This window comes from Hippocampus comes, unplaced genomic scaffold (genome assembly GCF_001891065.2).
Source record: "Hippocampus comes isolate QL1 unplaced genomic scaffold, H_comes_QL1_v1.1 scaffold282, whole genome shotgun sequence".
Taxonomy (NCBI): domain Eukaryota; kingdom Metazoa; phylum Chordata; class Actinopteri; order Syngnathiformes; family Syngnathidae; genus Hippocampus; species Hippocampus comes.
The window spans coordinates 697089-719743 of record NW_017806073.1 but is presented as its reverse complement, the minus strand read 5'-3'; the positions used below and the strand labels follow the sequence as shown (position 1 = coordinate 719743).

Genomic DNA, 22655 nt, shown 5'->3' with positions numbered 1-22655 from the left:
CCGAAGCGCCTTATTGTGTGGAAAATACGTTTTTTTTTAATGTCACTAGTGGATGTATAGCGCAACCGCAGCCACTATTTTAGCTTCCATTCTATGCGCCTTATAACACGGTGTGCCCAATACATGAAAAGAGTTTTAAAATACACCATTCACTGAAGGTGTGCTTTATAATCCGAAGCGCCTTGTTGTGTGGAAAATACGTTTTTTTTAATGTCATCTATACTAAACAATGTTTCCATCTAAGCTAAACCACACGACTGTAAAAGTTGGTGGTATTGCAAAAACGCCATCGGGAACACAATTGTTCAGTTCCTATACATTGTGCCAATTGTACACTACATGGGAATATATTTACGCATTGCATTATTTATTATTATATGATGTATTGTATTTTCATTATTGGACTCATACGGTGTGTTTATGTTTAACCAGAAGTGATGCTGATCTCTATTTAGTACACACACACACGCACGCACGCACGCACGCACACACACACACACACACACACACACACACACACACACACACAGAAGTTCTAAACCAAAAGTGAATGAATTATAATGACAATGAGAACCACAAGTTGCTTTGCAAGTGCATTAGCGTGATACAGGTCAGAGTGTAAATCGCAGTGAAGCCTTGGTTGGAGAACAGAACACTCCTGTCATTGATGTTCGCTCAAAAAGGCAATAATACAAATGATGGTGTGTCATATATATTCTGTACAACCCACTTAGGGATGCATTTGGGGGAAATATGTTTATAAGAAATGAATGGATACTGGCTTTGGTTGTTGAGATTTCATTCACTGATGTTTTTGACACCCTTAGTTTACGTAGGCAAGTGCAGTTTTCAAAGCATGGATCACTTCATGACTGGTAAGCTTCCCAACCAGAAACCATAATCCTTTTCTGACCAATTCAAGGGACAGGCAATAAGATTGGCTTACTAATACACGTCTTTAATGGGTAAAATGATGAGGCAGGGTTTTCTCTTCTGGTTATTGGTTTGTTCAGCACATTTTTTGAAAGAACCCAATTGCCAATTTTGGTTGGAAAGAACTACTTCATGAAAGTTGTGACGCTTCTTGAAATTCTTTCCTCGATGTGGAAGTGCTCCATGACAAATGTTGCTGCACAAGCATTCCAGGAAAAATAAATGTGGAAGCACGGAGGTGTTTTCGTTTGAAACTAAGACATAAAATGGGAGGTGTGAGCTAAATCCTGTCAGCAACTGTGTATTGTATATTACTTTTGTGGAGTCAGACACCGAAATGCAAATTTGTACAGCAAACGTAGTGGAAAAGCATCCAAGTCTTCGTAGCATACAGAGGGGATGGAGGGTGTTTCAGAGTGGATTTTGCATGCGGTGAACCACCTTCACACAATTAAGGCACCTTTTAAACCCCTGAGGGGTCAATGGGTTCTTCTCATAAGAAGAAAAGCAACGAGGTGGAACATGAAACTGGAGCTGAAAGGGCAACACCAAGACGAAGGACACGGTGAGAATAAAAGAAACGCATGAAGGAATGTCTGTGGGAAAGAAGTGCCCTGTTAAATGTGATCATTTATAAAGATTTGTCCCAGTTCTGACGATGACGTCATGCCACGAACCTCAAATAGTTGAGATCTCTCCTCGTGTGCTTGTGGGAGGAGTTAGTACCCGACGTTAAGTTTGTTCTTATTGAGTTCTCTTTCGAGGTTCCCTATTAGCGTGTCGATGCTCTCCTGAAGGTCTCTCAGGTTGACCCTGTTGCTCAGCACAGGGCTGATGTCCTGATGGATCTTCATGTAAGCCTGGTACGCATGCTCCTTCTGCAGCCGCGGAGGCAAGATGTGCTCACACACACTTTCCTTCTCCTCCACTTCCTCCTCCGACCGGTGCCTGTTTCTGGAACTGTCGCTCTCGTCATGCTTTGCATCCTCCGCCAAAACGTCGTCTTTGTCTTTATCGTCTGGCTGCTGCTGCTCCTCCACCGCCGCCGCCAACTCGCACAGAGTCTGCACCTGCTCGGCAGGACCTGGCAAAAGGCTCATAACCTCCTGCACGGTGGCTTCTGCATCCTCAGGCTCTTCAAGGCCCTCGTCTGCGTCTGTATCCTCCGAGGGCACATCGTCGTAGTCGGCCTCCTCTTTGCTGTGAGGGAGCAGAAGCATCTCGGAAGGAAAGTAGCTATCGCCACAGCCGCTCCAGTCGCCCGCGTAGCGGTTGCTCGGGCTGTCCAGGCGTCCAAGTTTGGGTCGCAGAACACCCGCCATCTCCGCTTCAGTGAGGTTCAACACCTGTGGACGTTCTTTTCTCCGCCGTAGGGGAGGGGCCGTGAGTGAGTCAGGACCTTCGGGGGAGGAGGGCTGATGATGAGGGTCCACAACTGGAGAGGACGAAGAGAAAAAGTAGTTTTTAATCCATCAGGGAGGGATCAATTCATGCAAATATGCACTCACCAGGCACAATTGTTGGACTTCTTAGGTAAATTTGGGGAATATACTAGGGTATTAAAAAAAAAAAAAAAAACCCTCTGCAAATATATTAATGCTCTGTTGTGATTGACACATTGGAAAAGACACTGTCATTTTACGACACTCCTATGTTTATAATTGTGGCTGTAGTGCATACCTCAACTAACTTAATCAAAATTTCATCATGATTTGGATTTGGCTTCTCATGATCATGCAAACATTGTAGTAAAAGAAAAAACGGTTCACGAGCCAAACAGCGTGGTGGGTTTGCAAGTTCCGATGATGTGAAAGCGTCCTGCATGTTGAATGTTATTCTGCCCTCCGTGAATGTGTGACACCCCACCCAACAAAGAGAATTATCCACATTGTCTATTTAAACACAAGACATGCTTCATTTTACAAACATCACCTATGTTAACACTAGCAGTCAATGTAAAATTCCATTGGCATGCTAATAGAGAATTTGCATCAGCTTCCAGGAGTGATATTTCTTCAAATAATGAAAATGCTCCAGAGGGGGGCTCCGGTGACCCGCGTCCGGGCAAAGGAAAACATGGATAAAAAATTTTACTCGTCATAAGGGCTCAATGAGCCGCACTTTGTCTGGTCATTCATATAGGACCTGTTGGCCAGGGGTGACTCTAAAAGGGACATAAAGCCCCAGACAATTTCGCTCCTCGGATCATTGGGAGATGCAAACCCCTCCACCATGGCAAGGTGGAATTAATTCAGAAACGAGGGTTTTTTTTTGCATTATCTGATAATGTATCAAAAAGTCGAAAAATACACATTGGTGTTGGTTCCAAGTTGAGGCTATTGTGACCACCCTACAACTTGGGTAATTGAAGACTAAATTGCTCTTAGGTGTGAATGTTTGTCTCCCTATATGACTGGCGACCAATCCAGGATCCACCGTGCCTCTTGCCTAAAGTCAGCTGGGCTTTAGACTTAGCTCACCTACGGCCATAACAATAGCAATAATAAAATCCATCCATCCACCCATCCATTTTCCGAACCGCTGTATCCTCACTAGGGTCGCGCGGGGTGCTGGAGCCTATCCCAGCTGTCTTCAGGCAGGAGGCGGAGGATACCCTGAACCACTTGCCAGCCAATCGCAGGGCACACAGAGACGAACAACCATCCGCGCTAACACTCACACCGAGGGACAATTTGGAGTGTTCAATCAGCCTGCCATGCATGTTTTTGGAATGTGGGAGGAAACCCAAGTACCCGGAGAAAACCCACACAGGCCCGGGGAGAACATGCAAACTCCACATAGGGAGGCCGGAGCTGGAATTGAAGCCGGTACTTTGCACTGTGAGGTTGACGCACAAACCACTGGATCACCGGGCCGCCCAATAATAAAATTCATAAATAAATAAAAAAATTACTGTCCCTACCCCCACTATGCTCATGACTGAAGAGAAAAGGGTAATTACAAGTAAGCTTATGGATGTCTGAAACTAAAATAGACTATTATGCAGTTATACCGTATACAGCGACATGCAATGCTCATATGAACACATGCTGAAATCACACCACAGCACTCCATGACTAACACATTTCCACTGTTTGTTATGACTGCTGTGCTGACTATGCTTCAACTAAATGTCCTGATATCTGGTTAGATATTGCAAAAGAATCAAGTAACTGCTGCTCTACAAAATCAATCAGCGAACACTCCAGCACAAACCAGCGTGGTGTTGTTACCTGTCTCTGTCTTTGTCTACCTCTAATTGTTGCGCCCGCTAGCCCTCCCACACTGGATTGGGGGGAAAAACATGACAAGTGTTAGGGCTTCAACATGTATAAAGCATCCTAGCAATACCAAGTGCAAAAGCTGCATGCATGCCTTGTGGCTACCCTTTGGTGACATTGCACTTTCATTCAATCAATGAATTAGCTGAGTGATAAAATGGAGCTCCAAAGGCAATATGTCCTTGTGCTCTTTCTGTGCCCGCTCTACAAAATCATCCACCTCTTTCTGTCATGTCTACTTATACAATGTGCTCCAGTCTCTTAACACAGTAAAATGGCTATTAATGCTGTTTACATTGACAATATGTGAGATCATTTTGCACGTGACCCCCGGCGCCTTTCCACATCCCGCAGGAAGGTGTGATCGGATGTCCTTGTAAGGCATGCAAACTGTCTAAGATGTGGTGGCTGAATAGATCGTAGAATAATTGTGAAACATGAGGCGAGTTTTTAGGAGCTAAGGTCGGGTCTGTAATGCTTTTAATTTGAGTGCAAGGATATAATGTCATCTTCTAGAAAAGGACAAAAAGGAGACGCTGCTCGGCTTTTAAACAAGTTGCATTGAAAATGCTATCGGTTATATTTATATATCTATTAGTGTTATTAATTCTGCTAGGATAAAGGTTATTGGGAGCATTTTACCCCATATGGCTTCAATTTGCTGAGGGCACATCCACTCACTGGAGATGTTATCTGAACAATCTAATGGGATCCAATAAAAGCAAGCAGAAATTGTTGGGAGTGAGGGGGGGAATGCCCAAATGCATGTGACGCAAACTCGTATATGATGCATGAATAATGTTTGACAAAACAATCATTTTTCAATCATAAAGTCAGCAACTGTTGGCATTAGGTTCTTCGGACTAGTCCACAGGTCGACTTTGCTGCTCCACAAACAGACGTGAGCAGTGTTACTTCCAGTTACAAGTTACTTCCAAAATGTAATGTAATTAACATCACTGGTTACTTGCATTTAAAAGTAATTTTTCGAATCAATATTACCATCTATGTTGTGTGTTTACTTCTTACTTTTAAGCTGTTTCCTAGAAGTAAATCACAGTTTAATTGATTTAATGTTTTCAGCATTTTAAATGGAAAACACAGAATTTACATCCATAGCTGGTAAAGTTAACTTGTGGATCTTTAACGCTATAATGTGGGACAGGGGTCACCAACGTGATGCCCACGGGCAAGCCCTCAAGGGCCACATGAGTAGTCCACAGGCCTGTTCTAAAAATAGCTCACCAGTGATGGGACATTGTGATTTTCATAATTCATAAACATTATATAAAGCTCATTAGCTGTGTTCAGCCCCCTGCTGCTTCTCCTCCTCAAACTGCCCCTTGTAGGCAGGGTACCCCAATAGGTAAATGTTCCTCTTTGAGGAAGACCAACTTGACAAACTGGCACTGGCCAGGGTCATCCTCTTTGGCCGGAGGATGTCGCCGGTTGTGGAAAATACCCTCTCCACAGCAGCGGAGCTTTGGTCTGGGGTGTCCGCTCACGCCTCCCTGTGCTCAGCCGCCACTTTCTAATGCAGTTCACATGGTTGGGTGACCAGTGGACCGTTTGAAGCGTTACAAGGCAATTTTTGTCCTTTGCCCATTTTGCCTGAGTCAGTTGAAGTGAAATTTTGGACGCTGAGAGGCATATTATAGAGTCAGCTTTCTTAACCGGCTGGATTGAATTGTTTACAACTGTTGAAGTGTCAACCAAGGTAGCAGTTAGCTGCCAACACAACCACCATTGGTCACCAGACTGATTGGCAAAGTGTAAACTCTGTTGGATGAAGGACGAGTGGTCCTCCTCTTGTCCGCTTGAAGCTAAGTTAAGTCACGCCCTTGCGCATACAAACACGGTGACCACAGACGAGACAAGCGGTACTACTACCACTCGCTACTCAAACAGTGTTTCATAATCATTTTGGGCAGTGTCAGTGTCTGAGCACAACAAGAGCGCAAGCCGTCAAAATGAGGGCTTTGGTAGACTGTATCTAGTAGATAGGTTTAGAATTCTGGTAGTCCTAGTGTTGCACGACTCCCGTGTTTATTTCAAAAACAAAACATTCAAGCAATACGTTTTTCTTCAGGGTTTTGAAACTGTCGATGAAAGTTGCAGTGAGCTCCCAGTGTGCACTGAATGGGTTGAAACAAGAGCAGGTAATAGCTCGCAGCAACATAGTGGAGAAAAAAAAAACGAACAAGTTTTCATTTTTGAAACTGTGAACTTGGTTGAAAAAAAAATTATGAACTATGAACGGAACTAATTAATTTTTAAATGAAATTTTAAGTGGTTCGCTTAAAAAAAATAGAAAGAACTTTCCCAACATTGATATTCCATAATGCTATTAATTATGACTGCTTTACATGGTTTTAAACGAGAGTGGATTATTTTGCAAGCTAATCACCTTGACTCACTGAACGCGACATCACAGCAGCAGTTCCGGAAAGACTACATCCATCCATCCATCCATTTTCTGATGCGCTTTATCCTCACAAGGGGGCATGCTGGAGCCGATCCCAGCCGTCATTGGGCAGTAGGCGGGGGACACCCTGAGCCGGTTGCCAGCCAATCGCAGGGCACACAAAGACGAACAACCATCCGCGCTCACACTCACACCTAGGGACAATTTACAGTGTCCAGTCAGCCTGTCATGCATGTTTTTGAAACGTGGGAGGAAATCGGAATACCTGAAGAAAGTCCACGCAGGCTTGGGGAGTATATGCAAATTGCACACAGGGAGGCTGGAGCCGGAATCAAACCTGGTACCTCTGCACTGTGAGGTCAACACGCTAACCACTGGACCAGCAGTTGTGAAATAAAACTAACTTTGCCCTATCTTTTCACACTCAGTGGCAGATGGCGGACAATTGAGTAATGCTTGCCTCCGCTCCTGCTTTGTGATTTATCTCAACACCGGGGACAACGCCTCTTACGTTTCATATGAAAACCCTTTGTGGGCAGTTTCATGTGTAAGGAGGTAACAGATGTGAGATGATTGCTATTAAATGACAGTGGCAGGGATGAGCCCTATTTTGCCGGTCTGCCCTCCGTCCGTAACCTGGTTACCCTTCCGTCATTGTCCTGCCTTCATTCAGAATTATTGCTTTTGATTGTATGATGGTCTCCTAGTTCAGTTTGACCATATTATTTGTCAAATGTATGGCTGATATTAAAGCAAAATAGACTATGTCGGATGGGCTGACATATCGCTTCAACCCGATTCAGAAATAACAAGGAAAGGAATATTTATATTCATTTTATATTTCCAAAGTGTTTGTGGCTCCCATGGAATTTTCTATAAAACGATTCAAATGGCTCCTTAGTTGCCGACACTGGTGTAATATGTCCCTCCTCACTTAACGTACAGTGATGCAGCGTCTAAAGTCTCGTCTAAAGCCGTAATGTAGGACTCTAAACGTCACCTAATGTGTAAAAACTGCGATCAATGGTCATCAAAATTTATGTTGACCTCTTTACTTATGCTCACATCAAGTATTAGGAATTTTGGGGTGTTTTCCTCTTCATAGAGGCGCTCACTACAAAGCTTATGTCACTTCACGAGAGAAACGCATCGTCCATAAAATACAAAACGCATGACATGTCTTGCCATATTACACAATGCCACACTGAAAAATGTGCAGGACTCTCGCATGCAAACATTGGCGTATTCGTCGCGTTTGCGCCTGGGTACCAAACCTTAATTTCAATAAGGCCGTGACTGCCTGTTTCAGATAAGACTGGCCATCAAAAAAAAAAAAATGATATCACTGTTTCTTTATATACAGAATGACCATCTCTGGATGGTGGATAACCTCAACATTCAGAGCTCTTTGTAGGGCTAAACCACGACAGTCATTTGCACAGGAGCGATTAAGACTGAAAAGAAAGACTCTTGAGTTGAGACAACAGGGAACGAGTGCCGTGAATAAAGCCATCTCTGCAGTGCCTCCCCGTCCCTCTCCTGTTCGTTTGCCGATCGACTCCCATCATCACTGGCAATGGATGACAAGACAGCAAGTCTGGCTGTCTATGGTGCGACATCCCCTCACGGATTTATGTAGAATAAAGCAGTACGTCCCCTGCATCTCGCCAATATGTGACAAATTGGTTTTCAAAGGCGGCACTGCTGCGAGGTGAAGCTTTTCGACGAGTTTGCTGCGTGTGACAACAAGAGAGTGATAGAGGTTCTGGAACGCAACTGTGTAATGACCGTGATTTCCGGACTACAAACAGCACCGGATTAAAAGGTACAACACTTCATTTTAGGCATTAAAATTTACATATATTAGCCGCTTTGGACTAATAGCTGCGGGTCTACCACATTATTACAGTACATGGCGTATCATCTATATTATAAACCCAGTAGTAGACGCTGTTCCCTAAAACAATAATGCCGAACACTGCTTCAGTTAAACAGCATCACAGAACCTTTCTGAGCCTTTTGTTGTCACGCGAGGCAAATTCGTAGATGATTTTAGACAAGGGTCGCAACGCAGAGATGGCTGTGTTAATTGCACTTGTTCTTTATTTCTTATTAAACTCCAATCTGCTGAACACAAACGTTTCTGCATTTCTTTCACGCTCTCTCTCTCTCTCTCTCTCTCTCTCTCTCTCTCTCTCTCTCTCTCTCTCTCTCTCTATCTCTTGTCTTGCTGCAAGCCATGCAGTCGTCTCCTCCCGCAGCTGTAAATCATGTGGTTCCAACCACAAATAACTGATGAGCATTCAGAATGAGGGCGGACACTTTCATTGATCAACTGTGACATGTTCGGTAATTTCAGTGGTCGGATGTGACAAGAATGGGTCAATCTTTTGACGGCTCGACGCGCATCAGTAAAAACCGTGAATATACTGCATCAGATTAAAAGCCGCAGGGTTGAAGGTTTGGGAAAAAAGTAGCGACTTAAAACTTGAAAAATACGGTTGCGTTCGGCATTAGTGTGTGCATGTGTGTGTATGTGTGGGGAGGGGTGGGGGGATGGAGGGGTGAGCGTCAATCTGTATTTAAGATAATTTTTTTTTTTAATCAATCTAAATGATTGCTTTACAAATATCTAACCCGTGTTATATGTGGAGACCCGTAGATATTAATAAGCAGCAACCAGCATGTTACAAATTTGCTTTTATGGCTATCCTCACAAGGGTCATGGACATGCTGGAGCCTATCCCAGCTGTCTTCGGGCAGTAGGCGGGGGAACACCCTGAACTAGTTGTCAGTCAATCGCAGGGCAAACACAGACGAACAACCATCCACGCTCACACTCACACTTCAGGACAATTTAGAGTCTCCCATTAACATGCCATTGATGTTTTTGGAAAACCCACGCAGGCACAGGGAGAACATGCAAACTCCACATAGGAAGGCCGCAGCCGAAATAAAACCCTGCACCTCTGCACTATGAGGCAGACGTGCCAACCAGTCGACCTCCGTGCCTCCCTTCTCTCTCTCTCTCTCTCTCTCTCTCTCTCTCTCTCTCTCTCTCTCTCTCTCTCTCTATATATATATATATATATATATATACACACAGACATTACAGTAAGTAGTATTTTGCTTCCATTGTGTTTAATTTAAAAATATATATAAATTCAAGTGTACGAGAAGGGTAAATTGTAAGACTTTGACCCGTTGCAGGAGGGTCTGGAACATAACCCCGCAATAAACCGTTTCACTATATTTGTACATGATTAAATAATTACCTGGCCAGAGCTGCAGCAAGTAGTGCAAGACTTCAATGTGCTTTTTGAAGTGCAGTGCACTGGCGAGTTCCTCTGAGTCGATGAAGACTCGGTTGGTGTGACAGGAGGCCTCCTGACGCTGGCTGAGCAACACAGGGCCAAAACACACTGCCAGGTTCTGACATGTCATCTTGTTCACTTCCTGGTGGGAGGCCACCAACTTGAGGTGGTCAAGAAGCTTCCGCAATGTCATCTGAGACAGAGAACAACACAGCTCCTTATTATGATTCGCTATTGCAGGGGTTCCACTGGTGCAGGTAGCACGTAAGTGCTGTCATTATTCTCATTCTGATCCTTTTTGAATTCATGTCTCAAAACATGTGCCTCACCCTCTCCACTTCTGGAAGGTTGTCCAACAGGCTGACCGTGTGTTCCGAGTCAGCGTGGTCGTTCTCACAACCTGCTGCTCCCATCCTCAGAGGTCTGGTGGCCATCGAGTCCAATACTGCCTCGTAGAGCTGCTTGGTGATCAGAGGGTAGGGTAGCTCTCGTAGGTAGTCCTTTAAAACGCCTGTTGGGTGGGGGACAAAGAATGCTTGTGATGTCGTCCGTCAACTTGCAATCATAAGTACTGCTTTGGGTCGCGAAAGAACTTGAACGGTACTTTTGTTTTTGACATTTTCCCACAGCAAAACCCCTGCTGGCAATTGTTTTTCGTGTGTCAATGGTGGTGCATGTACACCTGTGACTTCAGCCTCCAGCAGCTACAGGAAAATACTGTCTGTCTCCATAAAGCCCCTGAAGTATTGCAGGCACGTCTTTTATCTGAGGCGAAGATGTCTGGATAAGTACTGGAATGATACAGGTTGCTGGCAGTGTGACAGCCCTTTGTGGGAACTGTCTGCTCCCTCTCCCCATCTCTCTCTTTCTCTCTCCCCCCCTATGCATCTGGATCAGTTTTCATACAATCTCAGAAGGCGTACTGGAGCAATGCTTGAAATGTTTGAAATAAGATGACATTATGATACGCATGCGATGTGGAAGAGGCATTGGCCAGTGAAGCAACAATCAACTCTTGGTGCAGATCTGATATTCATATAACGTATTTTCCGGACCATAAGTCGAAGTTTTTTTTCAGAGTTTGGCCCGGGGTGTGACTTCTACTCAGGAGTATGGAGACGCTGTGTGTTGGCTGTGAATGCTTGAGACCAGTGGTTCTTAACCTGGGTTCGATCGAACCCCAGGGGTTCGGTGAATCGGTCTCAGGGGTTTGACGTAGCCTCTGCCATGGAGGTTTAGACACAGCCCACTCAACATGTCAATTAGTTATGACACGCCCACTTGGCCATCACTGGCTGCGGATGATCACATTACATTGCTTCCATCAGTAGTCAGCGTGTGACTGTCATGATAGTATGTCGTGTGATTTAAAAAAAACAAAAAAAAAAAACTTTTTAAACACGTGCTATGTCGAGCAAAAAACGAAAGTGGTCAGACGAGTATGTACAACATGCATCACGGAACATGATGGGACTCAGCGTGTTATCTGCATGATTTGTCATGCCAAGTTGAGCAACTCTCATCTCACACCGGCAAAACAAAAGGAACACTTCTCGAATCATGTTTTTATTTTTCACTAGGGGTTCGGTGGATGCGCATCTGAACTGGTTGGGTTCGGTACCTCTAACAAGGTTAAGAACCACTTCTTTAGATGGAGGCAAATTTGTTGCTAATTGGTGAATTTCATTACAGTACATGGTAAAATTCCCAGACTTGAAAGTCATATTTTACACATATGTCAAATTATTGATTCAAAGCCAGACATCACCAGACTCCATTTAATTCTGTTATATTTTACCATAAACCTTATTTCCACTTGAAATATAACTCTACTTATTCAAAAAAAAAAAAAAGTACATTTACTGACAATATAACCACAATAATGGAAATAAAATAAAATTAAAATAAAGGCACAGTGTTTCCGTAGGTTTTGCACTGGACATTGCAACATAGATGGAGCAAGTAAGTAAATTTTTTTTTTTCAGAAATGTGGTTACGCTTTGATTGCCTGGCTGCTTGGATCTTGGTTTTCGACAGCTCTGGCTCTCTTTCGTTACATCTTTTGGCTTGACAATCCACCAAACACACGCGTGAGAACAAAAACGTCTCGGCAGAGGTAATAAATACAGTACAAAGTGAGTGACTTGCTATCATCACAGCAATAAAAGAAGGACTTTTTACTGATTGAAACTGAAAATCTTTACACTGATAAACAATAACCTCCCCACTTCACTGAGCGCCGCCCCCCCCCCCCCCACACACACACACTACGCATTCCTGAGGAAGCCAATTGCAGCGTAGAAGAACAACAACACATTCAAACAAGCATACTGTCAGGTTGATGGGAACACTGACAGCTCCAAGTGAGCAAGCCAAATTTGAACAGGGCTCGGGGCAAACATGTACTTTGAACTTCATAAAATGGCCCTCTATGAGCATGTCCCCGATGCCTTCGTCAGTGTGTACAGGTGAAGTTGTGACATGCTTATATTTTTTTTCCAAGCCTGAATCACATTCTTGAATGCTTCTGTTTTTGGTTATCTACTTCACGTTAGGTCGGAAATCTGGTATGAGGAGAACAGCGATAAGAAGTCGTAAACATTCATTCTCCCCTTCGCCTGTAAAGACATACAGATTTCTCAAACAGATTACACGGAAATGTTTGTGGACATTGTCTGGCTTCCTGTTATCAATCTGGATTTAGGCTGTGAAGATAAAATAATCTTTTGTCATCCCAGGAGTCTAACTGCCTGCTCGTAAATTCCGACCATTTTCGAGTCGTCCGTTAGCAAATCAATTAATTTGGTGACACGAGTGTACAATCTAAGTGCACTTCAAGGCACCACATGTACTTCAGTGGTTAGAGAACACGGCCACAGAAATAAATCATTAGCCTACTATGAGTCAGTGTGTGTGTTTACTTTTGCGTTTCAGGCCTTGTTCGCGCCTGACACACACATAATGCAAGTGCTTAAATATTCTTTCGCTCAACACATACGCACACACAAACACACAAGGTCATGGAATCGGGGGTGAACAGGTGTGTTTCCCTACAGGTGTTTCAATCTTTCAACCAAAGGAGGCAAATCAGTATAAAACTGCTTGTTCACAACGAAAGTGTTTGGGCTATTGGCTTGACCCAGGTACTCGATATGGACAGGTATGAGAAATAAATTCATGAATCGGTGTTTGAATTTGACAACATAGCCCCCGAACCATAACTATTCATCTAAATATTACCTTCTGAGCTATTAAATGATTGCATATTTGTGTAAACAGAAGTTTGGGGAAGGCTGTGAAAGAAAATGACCGTGTCCAAGTGCATAATGCAAGGTCTGTGCTTGAATGAGTTTGGAGTGGAACAACTTGACTGAGACCTCTGATCTCAACTCCGTCACAGCAAACAGCCAAGCTGGAATTACTAGTCCCAGAGCAGCAGCATGTAAAAACTTTTTTTTTTTTAATGCGCAACTGAATGAAACAAGCCAGCTTTGTGAAAAGTCGCACTTCGTAAAAATAAAAACTCTAATATGATTGAGACGTCACGTAAATTACTCATTTGTGCGTTGACGCAAAGCTAGAGTGCGCACACACTCAATGAATATATATTTGAGTCAATCAACTGCTTCATGTGATGCCCAAAATCCCTTTGTTGTTGTGAGTGATCGATTAATTGATTTGTGTGTTGTAATACAGTACAGGTATAGCCTAATTCAAATATTTATTGCTAAAAGCTCATGCCCCCAATTTGTTTGTTTGTTTTTTTTTTTTGGTCAATAATTTGATTTCTTTGTTTTAAGACAATATGTAATTAACGATAAATGTATCTGTAATTAATTTTTAAAACTCATGGATAAATGGTTAATTACAAATGCCGTTGGAAATGTAATAAGGAAAAAAATGACATTGAAAGAAAAAAGGCAGCAATTAAGCATGCATTGAGATGAAGTGAGAATCTAATCAAGTTGAAGTGTGGCCCTTTGAATTGTACAAAGTGACTCAATCACATTGAGAGGAATTTGATGATCTCGCTCCAACTACAGGCACGCTCACATCTTTTTCCAAAAGAGCGGAAGCAGATTTAGAATGTAAACCTACTCCATATGTACTTCTTTTTTCACTTCCTGGAAGTGTAATAGGCAGTTGGGTCTTTCTGGTCTTTACGCAATCATAGAGTCCTATCATCCTCACCGTATTGAGAATTTAACTTCCCACAGCTGATGATAGGAGCAACCTCAATCCATTCAAGACTATTTCAGTGTTCTGGAAGTGCCACCAAACACTGCAAGGCACAAATTGCAAGGGGGCACAGAGCTACCTTTAACCTCATGTTTACACAAAGTGGAAGGTCACTCCCCTTGTCAGTGCTGTAGTCAACACAGCGGCTGGAGAACAAACACGGGTTTGTTCTCCACCCTGCTCCCCTCCCTGCAATTCCGCACGCCCCCACAGAACTCTTTTGGGTCGGTGGGGTTGATCTCAGAGGGGATGTGTGTCCTTTCCTTGTCCAGTGACATGTCAAAGGTCCCCATATTGTTGTGTTTCCACCATCGCACCAACCCCACTGCGCACTTCAAACATTGGCAGACTGGTGTGCTTCTGCTCCAGGTACACTCATCAGAGGCGTAAATCTATAGCCAAACTTTCTGGGACAACAACTCAAGCCTGGAACACTTTGGAAAGGGGTTGCCTGAATCCCCGGCCTGCTCTGGGTTCAGCTAATCTCCCATGCATGAGCCAAATACCATCTGTGTTTGTTCGGCAACAAAGGAGGCACTTGTTAATGACTTTCCATGTCTTCACTGAAGTACTGCTGAGGGTGCGGGGAAAGAAAGGAAGCAGAGTATGGAAAAGACGCGTCAGATGGGGCAAATTAAAGACCACAATTTTATCGTCAATACCGCTAATAGCGTTTTAGCAACATGACTTAATGGAACACAGACAGCATCATTTGAAGGTTAACTGTTTGAATCAGTTCCTCATCAAGTGATTACATTTCCTTAAAAAGGCTTTGCTAGGGTCGCTAGGCTACTTGCTCGGGTTCAAACCCTAATTTGACTAACTGCGCATAAGTTCTTCTCATCTGAAATTCGTATAAAAAAAAGCTATATTCCCAAACCTCTCCAACAAGCGGAAGCATCAGTTTACATTCATCAGTATAGTTTGGCTCAGTTGAAAAATTTACTTCATAAAGCCGAACCAAAATAACCAGATCCGAGTACAATATGGCATGGGAGGAGTAGAGTGGTGCAGGATGCACTGCGCTTCTCAACTAAAACCATCATGAATCTGGAGCGCTAAAGTCGGCGCTGAAGATATTCCAGATTTGACTCGATTGTCCACTTGCGCTGAACATGTTGACATGTTTTGTGGTTCTTTGACTGAAATGTGCTTGTGATTTGAAACAATGAACTGCCACGCACTGAGCATGTTTTGCAAGCTTTGGATTGAACCATGACCCCCGGCTAATCCTTTTCACTCGCTCCGCTTTTAAATTAGCTGCGTGACAAGCCAGTGCTCTCAGCTCATCCCCTTGCTCGCTTCTGACTTTCTGTGTCAGTATATGTTCACATTTCGTTGAGAAATTTCTATTAGAAGCTACGTATTTTCATTTGCGAAAAAGAGTTGCTAAATTGTAAAATCCAGTGAAGCGATGACATTTGCTTTCCTTCCCCCAGTCGCTGTCCTGTTCCACTCATCCAGGCTCATCTGCAACTCGCTTGGCAGAGCAAATTTAGGCAGCGCGTAAAAACCAACAAGCCACACTGGTGCTGGTCCTTTTTTTCGAACCTGCTCAACTGTTAACTGTGTTTTTTGCCCTGCCATGCAAATGCATGTGGATCAAAGCGGACATGATAGGACAACGCCTATGCAGGGCCTCCTCCTAAAACCAACAGTGGCTCCTAAATGAACAGGGGGTTCCATGTTCTCTTCCTCTTTTTGTTGGCAGAAAATAATGAGTAAGTCACTTTCTTCCAGCCCCCATTTGTCACACAGTCATCACTCCATCCAACTGATGCAACTGATGCCTCATTTCGATGTAATTTCATGCCATTTCTAAAGTCACAGTTGGAGCAGAAAATAAAAAAAATTCTAACAATAAAACTAATAATCCACCACTACAATAATAGTGATAATGATAATAATAATAATAATAATAATAATAATAATAATAATAATAATAATAATAATAATTTGACTGCCATTAAATGAAGGGCAAAAGAGCCCCAATGACAATAAAATTCTTAATGGAATAATTTCGGAGATTACAGGTTTTTGCACTTCTTCCACTTATAACATTGTCGTAAAAAAATCTGTCCTGACGTGACTTAAATGTGACCGGGATGGGACAGTCGAGAACATGTAGCAACTACAAACCTGACAAAGAAAGAATGACCAGAATGTACAGCACAGTCCGATAGTGAGAGTGTGTGTGGGCCCTTCCCTCAGGCGCCACTATATACTGGTATGTTGACTCATGGAATGCTTTCACAATAAACATCACACACTCATGGAGAGCCACACGCACACACACTTGCTGACCTATCTGGTGCAAACACACCAGTTTAGACATGTTTTGGGGCGTTGGAAGTATTTTATTTGTTGCACTGGATCAGTGCGGCAAGGTGTTTCGTGAACAAAGTGCCCACTTAGACTTTTTCAAATAAGTCACCGGTATAGATTTGATGTATATGAATAAAAAAATATATATATTTGGTTTGGATGTGTATTATATCAGACGGTTGCATCATATTAAATTGACATATTAAGAAAGTTTCATCGGATGTTTGCATTTGGCAATGTGATTGTTTTCCCGCTGCCCTTTTCCTTGTATTTTACAGACAAACATTGCCCAAGAATATTTTTGAATAAAATACGCATTCAAATGTACTTTAAAAATACATAAAAAAAATCTTGAATATTAGAATTCTTCTGTTTAAAAACACATTTTCACTCACAACAACTTTTCCCTTTTGTGTGTCCCCACAAAGCTGGTGTTGATGGCATTCTGTGATGTGGCACATTGCTGCCATCCCACATTCTTGTTTACCTGTAATGACATTGATGTCAGGATAGGTGTTTTCACAGAGTTCCACAGCGTAACTGTCTCTCTCAAACGCCTCTCGTAGCTCCTTCTTTACAGCTGCAGAACCACAAAGTCGGTAAAGCCCCACCACCTGCAAAAACACCCCGCACATGTGAAATTAGGTCAAGTAAACATACACTGCCCATTCAGGAGTCCAACAAAAGTACAGCGAGAGATATTTTCACACCCTGAGCGCGACACGTTTCATGATACTATATTAGTATATTAGGGCAGCTTGTTCTGACTTCATCACTTCATTGACAAAGAGGTAGAATATAAGTATGTGCACTGCAGCGCCAGACTGCAACAAATCTTTTCTGATAGAACAAACAGGACTACGCATATCATGATAACACTAAATGATTTGAGAGGATGTCTTCAATACCAATTAGAGTGAAATGAATTCCACTGGAAATTGGATTTGTTTGCTAGAATTTGCTGATTCTTAACAAAGTGTATCTTATCTGAATACCATTCCTGACGAAAGTTGGCCTAAACTCTTTAAGCTGTTTCATACTTTAGTGATATATGAACTAGACTATTAAAATGTTTCCCCGTAGTTCAATACAACTTGTGTGTGAATACAATTTTCACGGCAATGTGTTTTGCAGAGCTACATCAAAGCGCAAAGGGTCACCAAGCTATTTGAAACTGACACCTACCTTCTTGGGTACTGATTAATGTGAAGGGCTACCAGTTAACATGCACACATCTAAAATAACACATTTGCTTGCCGGTAAATTAACTTTGTTATTTTTAATAATTGATGATATTCGGCTACACCACCTCAGTTTCTTATTCAATATCACTAGAAAGTGTGACATTGTGAAGAAAGTTGATATTTCCTCACAATACTTATCAAGAATATATGAAACAAAAATATCAATCTGCAAAACTTGGTTTCAAAAAAGTTTTGGCAAGTTCTTACATTTTCTAATAATGACTTGTTCAATGTTCCTAGGAAATAACAATGGCTTATCACCGATAAGCTATTTTTAAAAACAGGCTCACAGGCTTACTCATTTGGTTCTTGGAGGTAACATGTTGCCTTTGGGCGCCACGTTGGTGACTGCTGATCGAGAGATTCAGCAACATCCAATTCCAAATGTGACATTCTGTTGTGAGTGAATGGGCAAAGCCTGTGCCCTCAAAAACATCCAACTGAGTGGAGGTTTAAAATAAAAACAGAAACAATTAAACCATCTGGGTCCTTACCAGAGTGTCTCAGCATAGCTTTATCCCGACACTGACATTTGATAGTCAAAGACATTTGATAGTGAAACCAGTTGCCTTCTTATGTTCGGATTAAGGCGGGCTACTGACATACCATAATTTCTCCTACATGTGTCTGTCTGGTATGTGGCATGGCTGACCAACTGGTGTGGTTGCCAGAGCAACGTGTTAAGTCAGTGGGCTGTGAATGGCGAGTTGGACCCGGTTCCACGGAAAAAAAAAAATGATACACCCGTATTACTGCTCTTTCCAGGCTCGAGAGTAGAAGCACGAGAATATCTCACAAGGTCAAACTATTTCCTTAGCCACCGTGTTGAGCTGAACTGCTTTTTGTAAACCTCACACGAGGGGAAAGACGGGGACAGATTAGCTGAGGATTTAGCTTTGTGTGCAAGTAAACAGAAGTCACTGGGCACAATGAACAACAAGTCCATTCAGAAATTAAAAAAAAAAAAAAAACTTTCGGGGAGAGTCGAGGACCAGCTGGTAACAACTGTTAGCGGAAGAGGGCTTGCACTTCATACACTGCGGCTGCCAAGCAGCCAGAGCAACGTGTTAAGTCAGTGGGCTGTGAATGGCGAGTTGGACCCGGTTCCACGGAAAAAAAAAAATGATACACCCGTATTACTGCTCTTTCCAGGCTCGAGAGTAGAAGCACGAGAATATCTCACAAGGTCAAACTATTTCCTTAGCCACCGTGTTGAGCTGAACTGCTTTTTGTAAACCTCACACGAGGGGAAAGACGGGGACAGATTAGCTGAGGATTTAGCTTTGTGTGCAAGTAAACAGAAGTCACTGGGCACAATGAACAACAAGTCCATTCAGAAATTAAAAAAAAAAAAAAAGACTTTCGGGGAGAGTCGAGCACAGGCTGGTAACAGCTGTTAGCGGAAGAGGGCTTGCACTTCATACACTGCGGCTGCCAAGCAACATGACAGGCAGCAGCAGGCCTGTATGGAGAATAGGTCAAACAAAACACGCATGAGGACTCTTAGTAGGGTGCTGAGACCAATGATGGGATCAGAGGGATTTGTGTTTAGTCCGAAATCAGTTTAATGACTGGACTATCAGTACCACAAAGGAACAGTGTAATGGGTCCTTGACTTTATTAATGCACTTGAGTGTGAGCCAAATACAATTCCAAAAAATTGTGGCCCTGTTTAGACATTGTATTAACATGCACCAAGAGATATTGGAATGAAAGTCTACTGGCAAAAGCCATCACTCGAGCATCGGATGGTCCATATAGGGTCTACTGTAATTATGAGAAATATCTTTTGGTACACTTGCGCCTTATCAGAAATAGTCCCTCAACAAAAAAATAAATTTCAATGGAGTTAGATGATAGCTTAAATGATTACCTGCTATTTGATGGATTTAGTAAGTGGATGATAGTAAAATTACAAATATGTTGCAGTGCTATTCTTATCCAGTGCATGGTCACAGCACAGGGTCTGATGCCTTTCACTGTTGACTTTGGTTGAAAGGCAGACCACACCCTGGACTGGCTGCCAGAGTATGACAGAGCAGGTAGGAATTGATCCCCCAGATCCACAAAATTCAGCATGTCAAAACTGCACCACAAAAGACCAATTATAGTTTCATCATACGTTCAGTCTTTGCAGTGCAGTTTCTACTCCAAGCACAATAATCTACGTATTCTATTAAAACATCTCTGACAGTCACAACAGCATGACGGTATCTTTGTAAACTCAAAAATACATTGTTTATAAGATCTCATGAGACTGCGTAGATGCCGAAAGAGAAGCGTCTAACCCTGTAATGCCTGACCCATCAAGGAATAGCCAGAAAAATCTGATTTTTGGGAACTGAGATGTTCCTTGTCACAAAATCCACAAAAATATTTTTGCCATATCATATTGTTTTACATATTTGTCATATCACATTTATAAGCATTATGTAGATTACATCTGAAAATGATAATTTGGGGAAAATCATATTTTAAACCTGCAGTATCAAATTTGATACAGATGATTTCATGTAATATAAAGAATGAGTTACATAATGAAAATGCATGTATCAAATATGATACAAAAGGCATTATAGGGCTCATCTTGTGGACTGTGCATATAAAAATCTCAACCAATTGCATTCAAGGTTGTGGAACCACTACAGTTTGAAAAATGACCATACCGTGTTATTTATACAGCACAGTAGTCACCTGGTTCAAAAAGTAAGGTGTGCGCAGACCAGCAATTATTCGTGCGAGAGCGGGGTTTGGGGGGCATGATACAAATACACATCTATTTACTAGCAGCTAAACTGCTAATGATAACATTAGCGTCCTGTCGATATTCCTCTCTCATTATTACACATCATCCACATCATCAATTAAGTGCTACTTGCTTTTTTTCGTTTCTGTTTTTTTTTTTTTGGCGTCAATCTATACAGCCCAGTAACAATTGGCCCATGGACTAAAACAGTGTTGTGGTTAAGGACCGCTTAAAACAACGAAGTTGAACCAAAGTGCTCTCCAAGTTTTGAGACAAAAACATAATTCATACAATGTCATGTGTTAACATTTACAAATCATTGAAAAAGACTGTCATTGTATACAAAAACATAGCGAGTGCTCTTCATTACATTGAAAGTGTGTTTCACACACTAGCCTATGTGCATCTTGAACTCCTTTGTAAGGCACGACGTACTTCAAGTTACATGGATCGCTCTCAAGTGGAAAACAAAAGTATTTTACATGGATGCTCGGTGATCACATGAATAACTTGAGCGTTTGAGACAGGCATCGTTTCAGTGCTCCACAATCCTCCAGCATCTTAAAAGCTTTTCGAACCCTGAGGTCATGTGATTCTGAGTGACTCTGACGAACGGCTTGCTTCAAAGAGCTGCAAAATTAGTTTGGAAATCCACACTGCGCTCTGTGTCTGCCCTTGCGTGTTTTAGTGACACAACATGCAGATTCCTATGGGATCTGGTGTGAAACCTCTTCTAGCCTCTGTCTGCCTCTAACCCAAGGGGTATCCTTTACTTGTCACTCGTTCTACTTGATCTCTGACTCGGAGAGACTGAACACAATATTTCGGTTATTAAAGACAAGGGCAAACCAGGGGCGGAGGGATGGGGATAAAAACAGAGACATCCAAGAGCAGGGCGCACTCATTATGAACCGAGACAAAGCAGAATGAATTCCATAAACATGGAATCTGTTCAGCCCTCGTGCGAACGTCATTCAAGTAAGAGAAAAAGTGACAGTACACTGCAAACACAATGTTTTAAAAATCGAGTCAAACAATTAAGCAAGTATAGGTCTAAAACAGGGGTGAAAGCAAAAAAAAAAAAAAAGTCATCTGACTGAAAACTTTATTCAAATAACTGCGGTCAATTAACAGTTTGCAGTGCAGTGAGGCCCACACTGATTCTTTTTAAATTATATTGTACCTGATATCTTGTCCAAATGGGGGAGACATTTTTAAACTCAAAATATAAATGCAGAAAACATTGTAATGGAGACATTAAAGTAAACAGTGAGTGTCAATAATTAAGTGGCCCTCCCTTCGATTTTTTAAGTCATATTTTCTCCATTCTTGAAATGGGTACCAGGCCTTTATAACGGAAAAATAAGTAGAAAAATAAGTCAATAGAAGCTGCATTTGTTGACAAAGCTGGGGTCGGCTACCTTTTTGAAAGCGAGAGCTACTTTTGGCGACTGATTAGTGCAAAGGGCGACTAATTGGATGCATGCAGTACATTTGAAAAAAAAAACAAATTTGCTCAAATTACCTTTAACCTGCTGTGGGGTTAAAATTAGGGGATGTCTTTGATATTTGACAAATGTAGACTTTGACTTGACTTAATAGTGTGTGTTATTGTTAATATTGAGATTCATCTTTATGAAGACACTGATCATGTTCATGATTTCTCACAATAATTGAGAAATAGAAAATTAGATGCAATGCTATTTTCATAAATCTCTGCTCGTATTCACATTTTAAAACAGTTCGAAAACATTTTTTGAAAATCACATTGCCCTATCACTGATGAATTATGACCCTCGTGAGGAATTCTGATAATGGGTGGATGGATGAATTGTTTTCTTGTCAAACCTGCAGCCCCTGTCCTCTTCTGCCTGCCAATCATTTGCACTGTGATTGATAGACATGTCGCGAACATTCACTTAACGCTACCTGCGGCATTGACAAAATAAAAGTTGCGTTATTGTGATGAGGTGCAACAAAAACACTGCATATAATTGCACGCATACCAACTGTTGGACAAAATTAATGGACTTGACTGTCAAAAGCGCGGCCGCCTGTTTATTTTATTTTTTTTCTTTCTGAATTGTTCACATTGACAGAATTCTATTGTGACAACGGAGGTCTTTAAGCCCTGCTCTAAAATCTACA

At 42.1% G+C, this 22655-nt stretch overlaps 1 protein-coding gene and 1 long non-coding RNA gene across 3 annotated transcripts in view; one reads left to right on the top strand and one right to left on the bottom strand.

Annotated features, from left to right (window-relative positions):
- Positions 1-201: 201 nt before the first annotated feature.
- syde2 (synapse defective 1, Rho GTPase, homolog 2 (C. elegans)) overlaps positions 202-22655 on the bottom strand; it is a 47376-nt gene continuing 24922 nt past the window's right edge. For both annotated transcript variants that reach the window (XM_019894385.1, XM_019894386.1), the window contains exons 5-8: positions 17005-17131; positions 10283-10464; positions 9915-10146; positions 202-2368 (exon numbers count right to left, since the gene is read on the bottom strand). In XM_019894385.1, coding sequence (XP_019749944.1) covers positions 1653-2368; positions 9915-10146; positions 10283-10464; positions 17005-17131 — 1257 coding nt within the window. In that variant the 3' untranslated portion in view covers positions 202-1652. The remainder of the gene's footprint in view (positions 2369-9914; positions 10147-10282; positions 10465-17004; positions 17132-22655) is intronic.
- Positions 13875-16036, top strand: LOC109530553 (uncharacterized). The gene is made up of 2 exons (XR_002171024.1): positions 13875-15508; positions 15632-16036. It is a non-coding gene; the product is annotated as an uncharacterized LOC109530553 (long non-coding RNA).